General features: G+C 37.1%; 1 protein-coding gene across 4 annotated transcripts in view; it reads right to left on the bottom strand.

The window, feature by feature from the left end:
• Window positions 1–18,936, bottom strand: part of TUT7 (terminal uridylyl transferase 7) — a 54,142-nt gene that overhangs the window by 23,881 nt on the left and 11,325 nt on the right. For all 4 annotated transcript variants that reach the window (XM_019750118.3, XM_019750121.3, XM_019750120.3 and 1 more), the window contains exons 7-17: window positions 18,237–18,288; window positions 17,267–17,336; window positions 16,016–16,142; window positions 14,152–14,271; window positions 11,105–11,257; window positions 8,084–8,264; window positions 5,648–6,720; window positions 5,112–5,262; window positions 3,949–4,035; window positions 3,264–3,364; window positions 1,430–1,487 (exon numbers count right to left, since the gene is read on the bottom strand). In XM_019750118.3, coding sequence (XP_019605677.3) covers window positions 1,430–1,487; window positions 3,264–3,364; window positions 3,949–4,035; window positions 5,112–5,262; window positions 5,648–6,720; window positions 8,084–8,264; window positions 11,105–11,257; window positions 14,152–14,271; window positions 16,016–16,142; window positions 17,267–17,336; window positions 18,237–18,288 — 2,173 coding nt within the window. The remainder of the gene's footprint in view (window positions 1–1,429; window positions 1,488–3,263; window positions 3,365–3,948; window positions 4,036–5,111; window positions 5,263–5,647; window positions 6,721–8,083; window positions 8,265–11,104; window positions 11,258–14,151; window positions 14,272–16,015; window positions 16,143–17,266; window positions 17,337–18,236; window positions 18,289–18,936) is intronic.

The following is an 18,936-nucleotide window of genomic DNA, read 5'->3' as shown; positions in this document are numbered from 1 at the left end:
CGGCATTCCTATGGCTCCTTTGTTAGTGTCCTTTCTTAATTTCTACACACAGAAATCAAACCTTAGTTTCAACTTCTCTCAAATGATCCCCGGGAATTCTGTTTTATTCTTAGCCTATAGCTCTCTCTTTTTACAAGGCTTTCATGCAAAACTTTTATTTTAATCTTCAATCCTCATTGACAACTACTTCTTTCTAGTTCTTACTGTTAAGTAAAATTATCTTTTTTTTTTTTATTTTTAAATTATTTTTTTAAAGATTTTATTGGGGAAGGGGAACAGGACTTTACTGGGGAACAGTGTGTACTTCCAGGACTTTTTTCCAAGTCAAGTTGTTGTCCTTTCAATCTTAGTTGTGGAGGGTGCAGCACAGCTCCAGGTCGTTGCTGTTTTTTTTCTAGTTGCAGGAAACACAGTCCACCATCCCTTGCGAACCGGCAACCTTGTGGTTGAGGGGACGCATTCCAACCAACTGAGCCATGGGGAGCTCAGCAGCAGCTCAGCTCAAGGTGCCGTGTTCCCGGTGGCAGCTCAGCTCAAGGTGTCGTGTTCAATTTTAGTTGCAGGGGGAGCTGTCCACCATCCCTTGCGGGACTCGAGGAGTTGAACCGGCAACTTTGTGGTTGAGAGCCCACTGGCCCATGTGGGAATCGAACCCGCAGCCTTCGGAGTTAGGAACATGGAGCTCTAACTGCCTGAGCCACCGGGCCGGCCCCTTAAGTAAAATTATCTTGAAGATTGTACCTTCATGGCAAACTAAACATCTCTCTCTATCCTGGTGTTCTCTGTAAACATTCCCATTTCTTAAGCACCCAGACTTCAGTCTGAACCCTTATTTCCTACTTGTAGATACCAAATCTAGGAAATTTCCCTTTGGAATCTCTCACATCCTTCTCCTTTTTAGACCACTGGCACCTGATTAAGGTTCTTCTGCCGTTATTAAGATTATATAATACCTTCCCTAAAAGACTATATTAGCTGCCTAAAAAGCTTAAGTTTTGCTTTTATTGGGTTCCTTCTCTACTGAAGAAACCTCAGTGGCTTCTAAAATCTACAGACTTTACCTTATCTCCTAATAATTTCCACTTGAAACTCCTCGGTAAATGTACCAATCTACTCACTGTCCTCCAAAACATACACCATAATTCTCACGTTCACATCCATGCTCTCTTAGGAATGAAGTCTCTTCCTAGTCTTTTCCAAAAATGTCGATCATCATCTGAGATCAGAACAAGCCCATCTCTTCCATGAACCTCCCCTACGCAACAACTTCCCACTCTTTGCTCAGAACTTTTTTAAGTATTTAAAAAGACACCAATAACGCAAATATGCTATTAAAAATAAGCCATTATACTTTCATTGACATTAAATTCTAAGTATGGAAAACACTAATAAAAAGACAAAAATATTTTTATACAATGTTTAGAGTTACCTGAATGTTTTTTGAGGACTCTTGCCAATTCTTCAATAGTTCTTACACAGTCCAACCCCTGCAACAGAAATGGCACAAACTACTGAATCAAAAATGGAAAACAGGTTCCTAACCTGGTTATAGTTTCCATTATCTTCAGAAATAATGCAATTAATTTCAACTCATTTTATACACATTTTTCCCTTTTAGGCAAGCATTAATTGGTTTTCATAGGAAATATCTTAAGGATACAACCCCCCACCCCCATACACCCTATTTATTAATTGCTTTTGGAGGCTCAACAAAGGCTGAAATCAGAGCCCCCAGAAAAGTCTCTGAACCAGTAAGGATCTTAATATTTTTCCTCTAGGTAATTATGTCACTAAGAAGTACCCTATGTGCCAGAATAAATACTGTGTTTCCCTGAAATAAGACAGGGTCTTATATTAAGTTTTGCTCCAAAAGATGCATTAGGGCTTATGTTCAGGGGATGTCATCCAGAAAAAATCACGCTAGGGCTTATTTTCCAGTTAGGTCTTATTTTCAGGGAAACACGTAAGAGGGCACTTCTGTGCCCTGTCTAATTCATTCTGGGTAGACATTCATTATAGTTTAATTAAGAGCGCATGAACTGCTGTGGAGAGAGATTAGGCTCAGATTATTTCTCCATAGTACTAGCTAAAAATATAACGTACAAAACGAAAGTCATGCAGCAACTATGAATAATGTTTCAAATAGATCTTACTTAAAAACACTTGGGCTTATCTTTTTCAACATAAGCCTTTTTGATGGTTATTTACATCCCAGAGTATTTTTGAAATGCCCTCAAAACTAGCTTATAAGTCTCACAAAAATTCAATCTTGATGATGTACAATAAGGTCAGGTCATTCTACATATCGGACCCCACCTTGCTTATCCAATTTATTCACCAAAGTCAGGCTAGATAACTTTTGATTATTTCCCCAAATCACATACATCTTCAAAAGACTTGAAACTAAGAGAAGGCATAAAAATATGCTGAGCAACAGCAGAATCACTCATCTGGATATACAGCATTTGGACTGTTGTTAAGTTTAAATAGAGTAAGGATTCGGTACGTCTCAGACTTTCCACCTTTCCACAGTATTTTGTATTTTATAAATGCCTTCATAATTCTTCAGGGCTGGCAAACATTTTCTACTTTGAGGGCCATATGGCCTGTTGCAACTACTGAATTCTACAGTTACAGAGTAAAAGCAAAGCGGCAGTAAAGGAAGGGTTGTAGCTGTGTTCAAATAAAACTGTATTTACAAAACAGGCAGTGGATTGAATTGGCCTGTGGCCATTGTTTGCTGACTCTTCACATACACATCCAAGCTGATACGCATAACTATCTCCTGAGGCAAGAGGACCAGAATTATTATTTCCATTTTATCAACCAAAGACCACATGTGAAGGGACTGATAAAACTAAGTCTGTCTCGAATCTAGGTCTCTGGACGCAAGTTTTACACTCTTATCATTGTATGATATTGCCTGCCTGCTAACAAACTTTTCAGACAACCTTATGTGGGTGTATGCATCTAAGTCAGCCTGTGGCCATGCCAATGGGACACTGGAGAAGCTGGTGTTGCTTTTTTAGAATTCCCAAATGTCACTTTCAAATCCACTTTGTACTACAGGTTGAAAGCACAAACCTTTCTATTCCTCACATTCATCTTTAAACTTGTTACTGTATTTGGCCAGATAGATCGTGCCAAATGGCATACTCTATACGATATGCCCTGATAAATTTGGAAAATACGAAGCTGTACTGTCAGTCAAAACTGTCAAATCACAGTGCCATAGCAAATGGAAGTTTATGTGGTCACGGTACCTCAGCAGTTTCAAGTCCATTAATTGTCATGCAGACGTCAAGGTCACTCTGTTTGAACCCAAACCCGTTTTTGGAGGAGCCAAACAAGCTCAATTTTGTTCCTGTTAGGGATAAAAGTAATCACTAATTACCTTTAGTACATTTAATTTTCAGATCAAAACAGCCCTCTTCATGAATCAAAGACACCCAGTCGACTATCCTATGAGTATATTAATCTTAATGATTATGTTCTCTCATTAACCAGTCATTTGTTATATTTTCTGTCAAAATTTACTTTAAATAAACACATAGAGGGCATTGCAGACTAAGTGCCACTTTATTCTGAAACGTAAGAACATTTTCGAGAAAAATGTGGATCACCTCAACATACTTAATACTGCAAGCTTTCTATTTTCTAAATAAATTCACTTTTTAGAGGTGTGAACTTCTGACTCTAAACAGAAAGAATACTGAATGAAATTTGTGGCATCTGCTAAGAGAAATCCTACAACAGTCTTCTCTGTTGGCACACTAGGATTGGGCAGCCCAAAGACCACCCTAGGTCTGTCATAAGACAACTGAAGGCCGTCCCCATCACTGCAAGGTCACATTCTTGTTCTCAAAATCAATGTGCTTGTAACACATGTATGCATTCTGAAGGACAGTCACGCTAGCCTTCTTTTCTTAAAGGTAAAAAGTTATTTACCTGGAAACTCCTGTTTTATGAAACTTTCTAGGTTTTGCCGAATATGTTCACGTGCCTGTTCTTCTAAAATAGTTGGAGAAAAATCCTCTGTTTAAAATAAACAGAAACATTGAGAAACATAGATTGTTCAGATTCTCTGAAAAACTATATTTTTATAAAATAAAACCTAAATGGCTCAAGAAAATAAAACTCCTAAATTTTGTGTCTTCTCAGTAGACAGCATAAGCAATGTTAAATAAAGAGCATGCCTTAAAAAAAAAAAAAAAAAAAGATTGCATCACTAAGAACTGCTTCTGAAATGGAAACTAATCTGAACAAGGTTCCGGGTACTTGGTTTCACAGATTCCCAGGGGTCTATAAGGGCAGCCTTTAGGGAACTCTCCCAGAGTTTGAATACAAAAGTTTGAGAGCGTGTGCGTATACATTTTTTTCCTAAGGAGAACCTAAAGTTTCCTTTCATAGCTTATAACCTCCAAAAAGGTTTCAAAAATAAACCACTGGTTAAAAGTGTTTTCTAACATACATATACCCCAAGATGTACAATGTAATGCCTCAAGTTCTTCCACTCTAAGCAGTTGCATGCCTCTCCTTTAAATGTTTTTTCTTTGTAGAACTTTAAACCTCTGCATACCAATGCTTCCCCAAACTGGTATTTCTTAAAGGGCTACTGTGTATACTACTAATTAGCATTAATTAGAAGTATTCTATGCTCAAATTTTGGAAATGTTGGATTATAGTTAAATAAATCTTTACTGTAACATTTCTCTGAAGTCTTTATTATGCTAATGTACCCTGTGAATCTCTAAGAGTTAGGGGGATTGGAGGTGGGGAGGGCAGTAGGTAGAGTTATTCCCTACTTGATCTGTGGAACACTTCTTGTTCCAAACTACTACTAACTGCACTTAGAAATACATTTCAAGCACCACCTTTTGGGAAATGATAGTACTCTAATCTTAAGATTTAAAAGATCCTCCCTCCTTGTCTTTCTTGAACAATTACTCAGTGTCCCAAATGGAACAGGATACATAGAACATTGTAGATACAATGGAGAATGGAATAGACTTAGTCCCTATAATGGGGCTAACAGGTTAGTGATTCCGGTGACTCTTGAGAAAATATCAATGTATTATTTTCACAAATCAAAAGAAATGTTAATAACTTACTGTAACACTGGATGCAGACTTGATCGAGGATATGTAAAAATTTGGGTGTTAATGGTGGCAAGGGTTCCAGTTGGATTCTTTTGAAGTCTTCAGGACAGTCCTTCTTTAGATGACCCTCTCGTTTGCATAAACTGCACACTACTGTTGGAGACTGCAGGAAGATGGCAAAGCAAAACAAGATTTAAGATAAAACTTTATTTGCTAGAAAGGGATCTTGAATCGTTTTTTGAAAGTACTCTCCTCTTCACTTTCCAAAGGAATGAAAACATAATGTGCAGCCACTCCAAAACTATCTGCTACAGGGACATCCTGATGGTACACTCAAAGAGGAGAATGCAGTTATTTTCATTACCAGCAGTATTCTGCGTCTCCTATGCAAATTCCCATGAGTCTAAGGAGGGAGGTGCACTAGGTGGTTGGTTGTACTGGAATAAACCGGAGAGAGCCCTGTTCTAGTATACAAAATTGAAATCACATGCATTACAACTGTTTCAAGTCTCCCAGTTCTATGTCTAAGAGTGGCACTGATTACCCACCTTGCCTTTGGTGAAGGTGAATTTACTAAATTCATAGAAGAAATCAGACAGACCCACGGTTGAATTTTCCTCGTGTACATTTTCTTCCTTAAGACTGATTTTATTAAGTTCCATTCGTAGTGCTCCATTTATATCTTTTCCAGATTCTTTCAAATCTTCATACTTAGGAGACCCGTCTACTTCCTCATCCTCTTCAGACAGGGCATCCTCATCCCCTGATCCAGTGCAGGCGTTGTCTAACTCATTGTCATGAGCAATGTCGTCCTCATCTTCCCTTTGGGGAATGGACAGCCTGGGTTCTTCGTCCTCCTCCTCCTCTTCATCAGAGTGAATGGCTCCCGATGTCTGTCCCTGGCTTGAAGGGGCAAAGTGGCTTAGAGCATCTTCTGGCTCATCAGCGCCTTCTATGCTTCCTTCATCCACATCAGCCTTGTTATCCAAAGCAGCAAGTCCATCGCACTCTTCACTGGTAGGATTTTGGAAGTCTTCTAAATCCGAACTGCTGTCTGTCTTAACATTTTGTGTCTTGCCACAGATGACGGGCTCTCCATGTTTGCTACTGCTTAAACCTAGATTCTCAGCAGTCACAGGATGCTGGCCCTCCCTTCCAATTTTTTCTTTCTCAGTTTTACTTCCTGTTTCTTGATGGTGTACTTTCCCATCCTCATGGTCATCACAACTGACCTCTGCCTTGATACAGTCTGAATTTTCCACGTGTACAGTGATGTGTGTGTTTCCTGGTGGGCTTCCAAAGCTTTTGGCAGTCTCTTTACAAGTAAGTGCCTGTACCTTGCAGAGGTTTGCAGCTGAACTGGCAGCACTGGGACCTTGGGCCAAAACTGAGTTTTCGAATTTATCATTTTTTGCTTGTACATCTGAATCATGCTTTGCTACTTCTTTAGAATGTTCCGAAATACATGCAACAGTATTCAGAGGCTTTGGAAGGCTGGATTTTGTAATTCTGTGTGGAAGAGCAAAATATTTATACGTTGTCCTTAAACAATGAAGTATATATTCAAACACAGGTTGATTATTTAGGGTCCTTGCCACATTTCTTTTAACAGAGTAGGGATCTGTAACGAAAAAAAAAAGTCCACTACTGCATACATTTGTATTTCATGTTTTAAAAATTAATAAGCGTATTGATTAAAAAAATAGACAACGGATAAATAGTAAAATTTAGCATGTATCTCACATGCTTTTAAAAAATTGAGGATGGGGAGTAAGAAGATACAGTTTAAGAACAAAAAGAAATGTTTTCTTAAATGTCTGCTCTATAGAGAACCCATTCCGTTCAGAACCAGTACCCCTTCCCTATTTTGTCCTGTGACTGTGGAGGTAAAAAAAGATATCATCAGTGCAGCTCTTGTGCCCTGGGGAAGTGAGGGCTTCCCACCAGGCTCTGCTGAGTGCTCTGCCTCCCCACTCAGCCAGGTCCTGTGGTTTGTAGAGCTTACCTCCACTCTTCTGCCCTGGGAAGCCCCATCACTGAACTGGCTGGACTGAATTCAGGGGCGAGAGGGAGGCACCAGGAAGAGACACCACTTCTCTCAATCTTTTCTCCTCCCCTAGAACTCCAGCAGGTTAGGCAATTGGCCAGAAGAGCTGAGCCAGAGAAACTGCAGGGGAGGGTTTAAAAATGTGAGATCCCCATGACTGCACACAGAATTTATGCAAAATGCAAAAAACCCTCTTATGCAATATAAAGCTTGAAAAAAAAAAATCAAGCAAAAATCAGAGAATTCCATTGAGGAGGTTCTTTAAATCATTTGAAGGAGGAGAGTTAAGATTTCTACAGGAGTTTCATTCAACCTTCTGACTTTGAAAAGCTGAGAAGAGCTTTGATGTCTATTTGTCTTTTATACAATGGTTTCAGTTAAATGATCCTTTACTAGAAAAAGTGTTTTTATGAATAAGTTCTAAATATTATTGCAGATATTCCAAAAATAACTATCCTTTCTATGGTGAGGAATCCAACAGAGAATGTTATTTTCATGAGAAAAACTATTTTCCTCAACCTTTGCAAAATTCAACAACATTAACAATAATTCATGAAAGGACTAAACTAAAAGTTCAGAAATGAGAATAGTAAAAGAGGAAAGGGGGATTCACACATTACTGGGACAAAACTTTTTAAAGGTCTAAGTTGTTAAGCAATTTACAAAGAAAGCAAGGACTCAGTCAGCCACTATTTCAGTTGCTCAAGTAATTACGATGTTTTATTGCTGCACTTAAAAACCCCGAAATGAACAGTCTGGTCCCTTGGAATGATCCACTGTAACACATGCAAGATTCTAACTATTTATTTCACTTTTGGGGTCAGGCCTACCTTACATGTAGGAGCTGAAAAGAGACTGAAATAAAAAGCATGCTGTTAGACTGGAACCTTAAAAAAAAAAAAAAAAAAAGGAATTAAAAATAAACATTTTCAGATACCTTCAATGGCAATGCGCTTTTTGGGCCAATCCTTTGATTCACGAGATACCAATTCTTTGACTCGGATACTTATCACTAAATCAGCCAAATTAAATTCTAAAGCATAGAATCGAAGCAATTCCACCCAGAGCTGCCCAACTGGTACTGAAGGCTGGTGTTTTAAATCAAATATTAATGATACCTATTAATAGCAAAGAGAAAACACACAGGTTATTTCAGATGTCACACAATCTGAAAAATTAGAGATGATTCAAGCACCAAATTGTTAAAAATCTGAAAAACCTTAGCAAAGACATGAATTTGACAATCCATTTAGATAAATCACATTCTAGGTTGTTTCGCAGGTGGGAAAATAGCATTCTTTCACTGCACTTCTGGGATTAGAGTATTTTTAAATCTAGTCATTATTACAGGAATAGACAGGCAGTTGTATGTAATCAGGCAGCACTGCTAATTTTGAAGTCTTAATGACAGGTGGAGAGAGAACTGTGCATTGATTTTCACTATTCTCAGCACTGAGCTCTCCCTGTTTCTGCCGCCGGAGGGCGCCTTTACACAGTTATACACACACACACACAACAGATGAGTGGCAGCTAAAGATATAGAGCAAAAGGAAAAAGACTCCTCTCACTTCTCGAGAAGGTGCATTCGCTCACTGAATTGGCCAGTGATTTAAAATTGATTTTAAAGTCCAATAACTCTTGATTATTAGAAATTAATACTAGTTGTACATTCACAGACTCTTGACAAGTCGGAACATACTGTGACGTACTATATTGGAAAGTGCATACGAGTTAGAAAGAAAAACAAAAAAGGGTCCAATACTAATTCTGCCACTTGATAGATTCTCAACTGCTCTGTGACTTAGCTTCATTCTCAGTTGGCAGTACAGCACAGTGGCTAAGAGTACTGGTTTTGGAATGGGACATGCTTAGGTCTGAAATCCAACTCTGTTATGTACTAGCTGCGTATGATCCTGGTCAAGGTATAAAAGCTGTCTAAGCCTCAGTTTCCTCATCTGAACAATGGGGATCATAGTACCCACCTCATAGGGTTGTTGGGAGGACTGAGTGAGAGAGTGTCTGTAAAGAGCTTAGCACAGTGCCTGGCACACATGTTCAAAAAATGGTCGCTATCATTATCTGCAGAGTAGGGATGATACCACCTATAACACAGGATAGTTACGAGGATTAAATCAGACACAAGGGAAAGCATCTAGTAGACTTGGTTGCTCTCTGTATTATTTTTTCACTTGGTATATATAGCCTTTTAAGTACAAGAAATCCATTTATCTTTGAAACATGTCACAACTGTAAGGTGCTCTAGTTCAACTCTGGGAGGTCACAAGAGAAGGAACTGAAGCCCAAAGAGTTGACATGACTTGTCAAAAGTCCTACTGCTTGTCAGTGGCAGCATGAGAACAATGTCTCCCATCCCAGTACAGTGCTCTGTCACCACACCATGCAATTTCAACAGTGTCTAGATCTCACTGAATTTCAGAAGTGGCAGCATGATGAATCTCTCCAAGTAGCATAAAAATGTAAAGATAAAGTATTTAATTGGACTTACAGAAATAGCTTTTCCTTCTAAAATACACAAATTTGTTTCCAATTGCACTTTATTATATCGAGCTTCAAAACAAGTGGTATGGTGTTGTATTAACTACTAAATCTCAAACACAAAGCGTCTGTCAAATAAGACAAAGTCTTTGGGTGGATTTACAAGGCAGAACTGATCGAAAATGTAAGTTATCTAGGTCCCAAACACTGTAGTTGAGGACACAAAGAAACCCCAAGAAATTGAAAGCCTCACTAAATTTTACCTCTTTACCATAAGCCATATTCAACATTACTAGGGAATGCTAAGCATCTCACTGAAATGACTTGATAATATTATAACATGGAACTCAAGGGACCTTTGACCTATACACAAGTGGAACTTAAACTGTTTTTTGGTTATTGTTCTTTTTTAAACTAGAGAACACTTTCTTTTTCGGCACTGAGTTAAGCATTCTATAAATCAATGACCCTATGAGAGGTACAATATCATCCCCATTAATAGGTGAGGAAACTGGGGCACAGAAAGATTAAGTCACTTGCCCAAGGACACACAAGCTAGGAAGTGGGAAAGCTGGGATAGAAATTCCCATATTGTGGCTCCATAGCCTGTGCTCTTATCCACCACTGGAACCCCAAACAGAAAACAGACAAAAGTGGTGCTGTTCTGGTGGGAGAGTGGCACCACCTCCCTTTACCACTCTCAAGGATTCTAGAAAACACACTGGTGGATCTATGATTCACCACTATCTTCTCATTTTATGCATGGACTAGAGAAGAGTGACATGAGTTATTTAAGTACAGCTGGGATTAAAACTCTGCTCTCAGAAGTATTTTGTGGATATTATTGTCATTTCACTCCAAAGGGGTAAGGAAGGTCGTGTGGTCAGGACCCATTCACCAATTTGGGGCATAATCCTAGTCATTACTAGTATAATTACACTGCTCAGATTTCTGTTTGAAATTCAAATGGCAATTCTTTCTTTACTGTAAGACCGGGTCTCAAATAAATTTCTGCTCCAAAAGATGCATTAGAGCTGACTGTCCAGCTAGGTCTTATTTTTGGGGAAACACAGTAATGATATGAATGGGGACAAGTTCATTAAAGCATACACTTATTCATTGTTATTTTAGTAATTTGAGGTTAATTAACTTTTCATATATTTAAACCTCACAATACCATATAAGCTCTTTCAGGATAGGGATTTATCTTTGAATTTTCAGTATCTTTCACAGGACCCTGCATACAGAAGAACTACATAAATAACTGGATCCAATAATCTGAATTTTACCTTATCTCATTACTTGTCTATTCAAAGGACTGAATAGAATAGGAAATGAAACATTCATGAAATAGTTAAGATAGCTGAGGAAAGAAGAGAGGAGGAATGATTAACTCATAAACTCTACATTTAAAAACTGATTTAAAACTAGATGGTAACATTAGAAATCAGAGAGAACAGACCTGTCCCCTTTTAACAGGTATTTCTTTTGGTGCCTCTTCTTTTGCTGTGTCTGCATCCCCTGTGCAATTATCTGTGTATTCCCAGACCACAGCGTCTTTCTGAATCTCTTTAAGGTTGAAGTTGCCTAGTTTACTTAATGAGAATCCTTCAATCTAGGAAAAATTAGACACACATTATCATAAGGTAGAAACAATTTATATCAATTGGAGCATATTAATCCTGGAAGAAATGAAAAGATAACATATAGTTCATTGAAAATATAAAAGGTATCATTTATGGAATACCTCTGAGACATCTGTAAATTTAAACATAGTTTTTAAAGTAAAAAAGGTGGTTTTGATTTGCAAAAGAAATGATTTTGTGAAAGAATTCTTTAGTAAATAGTCTAAGAGAAGGCAACACGGCCTAGGCCTACGCCCGTGGGTTCTGTAGTAAAACTGCCTAACATCAAATCTCAGCTCCCTCATGTACTAGCTGTGAGACCTTCAGTAAAGTACTTTCTTTAGGCCTCAGGTTTCTGTGAAAACGGATGACGCTAGGATGACACTAGAACCTCTTTCATGAGATAGTTGTGACATGAAATAACGGATACAAAGGATTCAGATATAGGATATGGCATGTAGTAAATGCTCAATAAATGTAAGAAATTTTTTTCTACTGATATTGTTGAGATGTAAATTGCTAAAGAAAATAGTCTGGGCTCAAAAGGTCTAAAAAGTGTGGAACAAAGTTGAACAGGTTTCTTTATTGTACAATGGGACAGCCTTTAAACAGGTAATGTACATTATGAATTGTGGGGTGAGGTGTAGATGTGGTATCCTACTTCCCAAGTGTATTTCCACACAAAATGGACTACTCCTTTGGTTCAGCAGAGTAATCTTTCCAAAACAAAAGACATCATGTTGTTCCCCTGATAACGACTTCCTACTCAGGATAAAGTTCAGTCTTTTTCAGGGCCCAGAGAGGGCCCACGCAATCTGGCCTTTTGCTTCTTCTCTGATCATCTTTTCTATTTTCCTGGCTCACAGCTGACATCTGCTACTCCCTCTGCTTGGAAGGTTCTTCCCCCTAATAATCAGATAGACCACTCTCCCTCACTGCATTCAGGCTCTGCTCAAATATCTTTTCCTCAAAATAACTCCTTCCTTTTCACTTTCTGCCCTTCTTCCCCTGGTTTATTTTCCCTCAGAGAAATTACCACCACTTGATATGTACTTATTTATCTTTTTCACCTCACTGGATATATAAACTCGAGGAAAAGGATACTGTTTTGTTCACTGCTCTAACTTTAGCATCTAGAATAGTGCCCAGCACAGGTAAATGCTCAGTAAGGACATACTTACTGATTGAAAGAATGAACCACTCTCTTATAGAAAACACTCTGGAAAATACCAGGTGTGGTGACTGTTTGTTAGATGTATGTATTCAATATTTTTCTTCATTGTGGCTTACGTTTTCATTTTCTTGATGATTTTTGCAGAGTGTAAGTTCTAAATAGGTTATCAATATTTTTCTCTATTGATGCGGTTTGCATTTCTTAGGGTTCTACCTAAGAAATCCTTGCCTATCCCTAGGCTGCAAAGACTTTTCTCTAGGTATTCTTCTGGGAGTTTTATAGTTTTAACTATTACATTTATGTCTTTGGTTCATTTTGAATAAATTTAGGGGTATGTTTGGTTCAATTTGAGTTAATTTAGGGGCATGTTGTGAGGGGTATCATTTTTTCCTTATGGATATCTGGGTTTTCAGCACCAATTGTTAAAAAGACCTTCCTTTCCCCCAATGAACTGCTTAATTCATTGCTTAATTGGAGCAAATTGGGGGAAACTGCTTAACTGGGGGAATCATTCAGACTTTTACAGACTCCTACTTAGGTCTGACAGAAACGGTTATTTATCAACTAAAGGTTGACTTTGTACTCTCACTTATTCTACCAGAGCAGTCCAGCAGAGACACCTTCTCCAGGCCCTGAATTCTTTCATTTTAGTATCACAAACATGAAGAGAGCTTCCTCTAGGCACCTGGGACACACAGCAGACTGCCATCCCTTATCCCAGGACAAAGTTTATAAGAGGCTGATTCTACTTTAGTCTTTATTCCTAAGGCCTGGTAGATAAAGGACATTGCTTAATTCTCAATCTATTAAGAAAACATTCCCTATAATCATATTTCTTGGTATGTACCCATTGTTAAGAACTACTGCTCTGGAACATGCTCCTTAAATAATGAAAATCCTGCACATAGTAAGAAGAAAGGTTGTTAAAATACCCAACGTGCCAAAGTTCACTTTCCACCAAGTGATACTTTCTATAAAGGTTAAGTGTACACGTAAGATTTTATCAAGATAAATACCTAGGGATTAAAAGTGAGGTTTCCAAGATGAGAATAATATAATTTTGACTTGGAGATGGCTTATTCTTAAATCTCATTATATGAATACATCAACTAAACTTTATCCAGAAAGAAAGAGTGGTCACATTACTGAAGTTGAATTCATTTCAAAGATAATACCAAAGTATTATTCAAGAGTTGACTACTAAGTTTTGCATCTTGTGGTATATGTAGCAATCTCAAAAGTTCAACACATATTTTATTTTGTTTCATGGGAAGTGGGGGAAATAAGAGAACTAAAAGACTAGAAACAGAAAAAACGTTTCAGTGAACCAAACACTTCCACCAGTATATCTGGAAGTGATATGTATCAAATTCAAGTATCAAATTACAAAACTGTACCCAAAGAAAGTGTGTACCAAATGATAAATTTAATACACGTTTACATTCTCGTTTGAAACCCTCAGGATCATATGTGTTTTGCATATTAAGAGTTTTTTTCAGTCTAGAAAAGTTCTCCTTAGCAGAGTATAGGGCAACATCTTATAAACAAATACGTTAATATTTCGGCAGAAAGGTATGAATGTTCACACTACTAGAATAAATAAATTCATGTCAGTTCTGGTTAGGTTTTCAGATTTTGAAATTATGCATAAGGGATTGGGGAGCTGCAATAAAATCAATCTCTGATAAATAAGCAAAAACAGTTTTATACCCATGATCCTAGATAAACAGGAAGAAGGGGTTCTTTCCTCTGCTGAAGAAAGAAAACGGTCATCAGGGCAAACACATACGGTGGCAAACCTCCTTCTTCAGGGCGATCTATACTGCAAAGCTACAAATGAGAGAAAAGAGGATAAGCATTCTTTGGTAATAACCTGTCATTTGCGCAATTTGGTTTAAAATCTGTAACTTCATGTCCTTGTATTACATCATTTGCTACTCAGAACAAAACACCAGTGACAAAATGTAAAACTTCCTCATACTTTTGGAGCAAACCCACATTGTAGTTTTGAATAACACCTTCAATTTCAAATGTTTAATCTTGTTAATTAAGCTTACTCTGAAGGGCCCTAAAATAATATGTTTCAGTTTTTGACATCCACAATAAATCCATTCACTTATTTAAAGTACTTGCTAGTGGAGTCAAAATGATGGTTTGATTCCAAGTGCAAGATAACTGGCTTTGCTCAGTTTAATGGTCCCCTCATCCTAACCTACTGCCCTGAAAATGCATGCTTTGACCACATCCGTGATCAGGAAAGAGAATGTGGGCAAATTTATCAGCACTAACAGAAGCAACTTAAAAAGCATGGCCTATTTAGTGATAAAACAAGAGACAGCTTTCAAAGGATGGCATATTGTAACTATCAGTTAAGAGTGGGGCATTCTGTTTATCCTGGACTCAAGCAATACGAACTATGTATTGTTACTGCCGTATCTTAATCAGGAAAGCTTTGGTTTTTCTCTATAAAGCATCTCACAGAATCTCAAATTTATAATCATGATGGGACCTTACATTTTTGGGGTAATGTTTATTATAGCATTTCAATTGGGATGCTATTTTTAAAACATTATGGAAATGCGAGTACGATAAGACAGTGGCTTCCATTTTTTGGAGTCTCTAGGTGGATTATTGGAAACGAAGGTTTATTTCAAACTTTCCTGTGCCTAAGAATCACCTCTGGAAACTAGTTAAAATGTAAATTCTTGGGTCATGTCCTCTGGGATTTGGCCCACAAATCTGATTTTTAATAAGTGTTATAAATCATTTTGATTTTTTGAGCAATACTGTTATAGTGAAATAGAAACACTGAACTTTCCTTTCTGTCCACATTAATATTTTTATTCCAATACTCAATGCCTATGCTCTTGATGTCTATAAATACACACCCAAACGTTCAAGATTAATCATACAAAAATCAAAGCATACTGCTTATGCATACAGAGAATGTATGAGATAGGATCAAAAAATACAGTGAATGCTGCTGTTGAGTGCCATCCAAAAGAAAGGCAGGGATCTTCAATACGGGAAGCAGCGCATCAAATCTTAGTAACTATGTGAACTTGTTTGGTTCGGTCAGTCGGATGTGAGCTATTGTTGAGAGAAGGTGTTCTAATTAAAGTGAATCACGAACAATGCATTAACATGAAATAGGCAAACGGTTTCATCCTCCATCATGACAACACTCCATGTTCACACATTGCTTCTGATACGGCAATTTCTGTTAAATAAAAACATCATGGTGTGTCCTCATCTACCCTATTCACCAGATCTGGCACCATGCGACTTCTGGCTCTTCCCCAAAGTCAAAATGACCATGAAAGGAAAACGTTTTGAATGGATTCAGGACACAGATGCAGCCATGCCAGCGCAACTGAAGACACTCATGAAAGAGAGCTTCCAGAAGTGCTTCAGAAAGTGGCAAGAACAATGGGATAAGTGTGTTTGAAGCGAGGGGGAGTATTTTGAGGGGGGTTAATGGCAATGTGTAATACATTGTTTTTTTTAAATTTAGACATTCACCGTATTGTTTGATCACACCTCACATTCATGCATTTAAAGAACTCAAACCTACCTTTGCCCAGTACCTGAATGCAATCACCAAAGGAACCAGCTCTGATTCTAGTTTTCCAAGGGCAGTTAAATGATTTGTTGTCAGACAAGCATTTTCATTTCCTGCACTCACTTTACAAACAAGACCACTGGTAGGGGTGGGAGGTGAGAATTGAAAGGAAAAAGACAAAGATAAAAAAGTGTTATATACATATTAGGTATCTTTTATGCCAACAACGAATTTATACTGAAAATAAATACCTTAAAAATGAAAATCAAGTAAAACTCACTAAATCTTTATGGGTCATTTAAGAAATTGGATTTAAAAAAGATATGGCAGCTATTTTCTGAGTAAATTCTAAATTTCAAGAACTAAAGCTTGTGTTTTCATATATTAAAACTATTTTGGGGAAAAATGAAAATAAGGAAAATACTGTGAAATGTTTCAAATGGGAGCATGAATTCATGTTTGTAAAAGAGTTTTCCCAAGAATTAGAAGAATCTGCCTAATAAAGAATCATTATATGCTAAGTGAAATAAGTCAGACAGAAAAAGCAGAGAGCCATATGATTTCACTGCTATGTGGTGTATAAACCAAAAACAACAAAAGAACAAGACAAACAAATAAGAAACAAAAACTCATAGACACAGACAATAGTTTAGTGGTTACCAGAGGGTAAAGGGTGAGGGGGGTGGGAGATGAGGGTAAAGGGGATCAAATATATGGTGATGGAAGGAGAACTGACTCTGGGTGGTGAACACACAATGGGATTTATAGATGATGTAATATAGAATTGTACACCAGAAATCCATGCAACTTTACTAACAATTGTCACCCCAATAAACTTTAATTTAAAAAAAAAAATCATAACAGCCTATATATAGTCTTGATAGTAATATATCCAGATGGAGGAGGAGATACATGGATGAAGTCATACTAGTTATTGTTTAGCACTGCTAACCATGCTGCTAAGAAGAATAGGAAATAAAGGTGATAGGGCAAGTTAACTATTTGATAAAGTTGTTTACCATGTTGAAATGGGTCAAAATGATTCCTTCCTATATTTTTTCCTTTTCAGTAATTTTATTCTTTTAAAAATAAAAGTTTTCTTTTGCATCGATTGCCAAAATGTAAAGAGAATGCTAATAGCAAATCCATGAAATTAGCCACATAAGGATTTTATAATCTAGAAATTGGACATTAAAATTTAGTGAAATACATGTGCTTTTGGCAAGTTGATATTTAATATATAAACAGCTTAAAGAAACAGACCTTTGCTTCTCTCTGCACACCACCACTGGCACCCTAGCATGGAAATCTGCATCAACATCAATAAAAGAATCTGAGGAAAAAAGAAAAAACTATTAAGTAGGTTAGTTAAACCTTTGTTTAAAAACAGAACTAGATAAAGTACGAGTTGTGGCTTATCTGTTTGGCCCTTTTACAGATCATTACTAAATAAAGCTCTGACACTTGAAAAGTAAAAAAGTATTATATTTAAGAATCAAATAATTACATTAATTTAAAATTTTATTTTGCAAAACCAATGTTTGATTAGAAATGACTACATTATTGAATCAGAATATTTAAATATTATATGAATAACATAATTAGAAACATGGATAGGACATTCAAACAAAATTGCTGCAAAAGCTACTAAAAATATTTGGGGTTAAACAACATACTGACTATAAGGGAAGAAAATATGTTTATATATTTAATTCAACAAAAAGGATGGGAAAGACTAATTCAAGAGATGAGGTAGTTTGATGAGGCCTTTGGAAAGCATAAAAAGCCATAAAGCCCCAAGCTGGACATTACTTAGACAACTGACAAATCTACCTGGGAACAATTATTTGTTGAATCAGGGTTGGGTCACAACTATTTACCACTTCTAAAGTATTAACTTAAACTACTGAATAAAGCATATTTTCCTTTAGTTTTACCCTCAAGAATAAATTTTACATATTTTGTGTCTTTTTAGTCTTGGTCTAGGACTCACTTAATCTTTATAAATTGTGATATTATCATCAAGCTAAAAGGGTTATTCTGCATAGTAAAACAACTAACAGGACTGTCACTTGCTAATAGTTCATGGGCATTCACTCTGGTTTTTGTGTGGATATTACATAAATAAATTTAAAAACGTGACTTCCTATTTTCAAAGTTTCAGAAACAATATATTCAAATTATAGACAAAACATACATTTAAGAACAAAGTGTGGGAAGAATTTAGCCTTACCACTGTTCTTTAAACATTCCTGAACAAGTAAGAGAACATCTGGTTGAGACATCTAGAAAATAAATCAATAAACACATCAAATAATCCATAAGTACTTTTGCTTCACTGAGATAACACACAGTCATCTGAAGTTATCTAAATTGCTTTTCGAAATTAGAAAGTACATTGCTACCAGAGTGAAGGAAATAGTCATTATGGTGTGTGCACAGGTTAGTCAGGAAAGAGAGATGAGCACCAAATGAGGATGAGTGTGGGCCAGAGAACTTCTACATGGTTAACTCCTAATTAACCAATTCCTGAGGTAATTAGCCTCTCAGCAAATCTCAAAGTTGTGGCTAGAAGTTGTCAAACTGAACAATGTTACCTCTCACTCTATAAGACTACTTCAACAGATCACGTACTCACTCTCCATTTTAGTCTTGGCTTTCTCGAATCCTTGCTCCATTTAAAATCATGCATTAGATCTAGTCATGGCCCTCCTTGAAATTCTCAATGGATTCTTACTCCCCTTAGGTCAAATGAAATTCTTTACCATGGTCTACGATCCTGAATGTTGGGCCCCAACCCACTTCTCTATTCTAATCTTATGCACTTCTTTCTCTTGGTCCCTTCATCACAGCTATACAATCCTCCCTTTATCTCCTTATTGATTCCGGGTGTTTGCAAATGCTGTTCCCTCTGCCTGAAACACTCTTAGCTC

The sequence above is a fragment of the Rhinolophus sinicus genome, chromosome 16 (genome assembly GCF_057876585.1).
Source record: "Rhinolophus sinicus isolate RSI-liver-muscle chromosome 16, RSI-T2T, whole genome shotgun sequence".
NCBI classification, from domain to species: domain Eukaryota; kingdom Metazoa; phylum Chordata; class Mammalia; order Chiroptera; family Rhinolophidae; genus Rhinolophus; species Rhinolophus sinicus.
The sequence above is the reverse complement of the archived record's forward strand: the minus strand, read 5'-3'. Positions and strand labels throughout refer to the sequence as shown.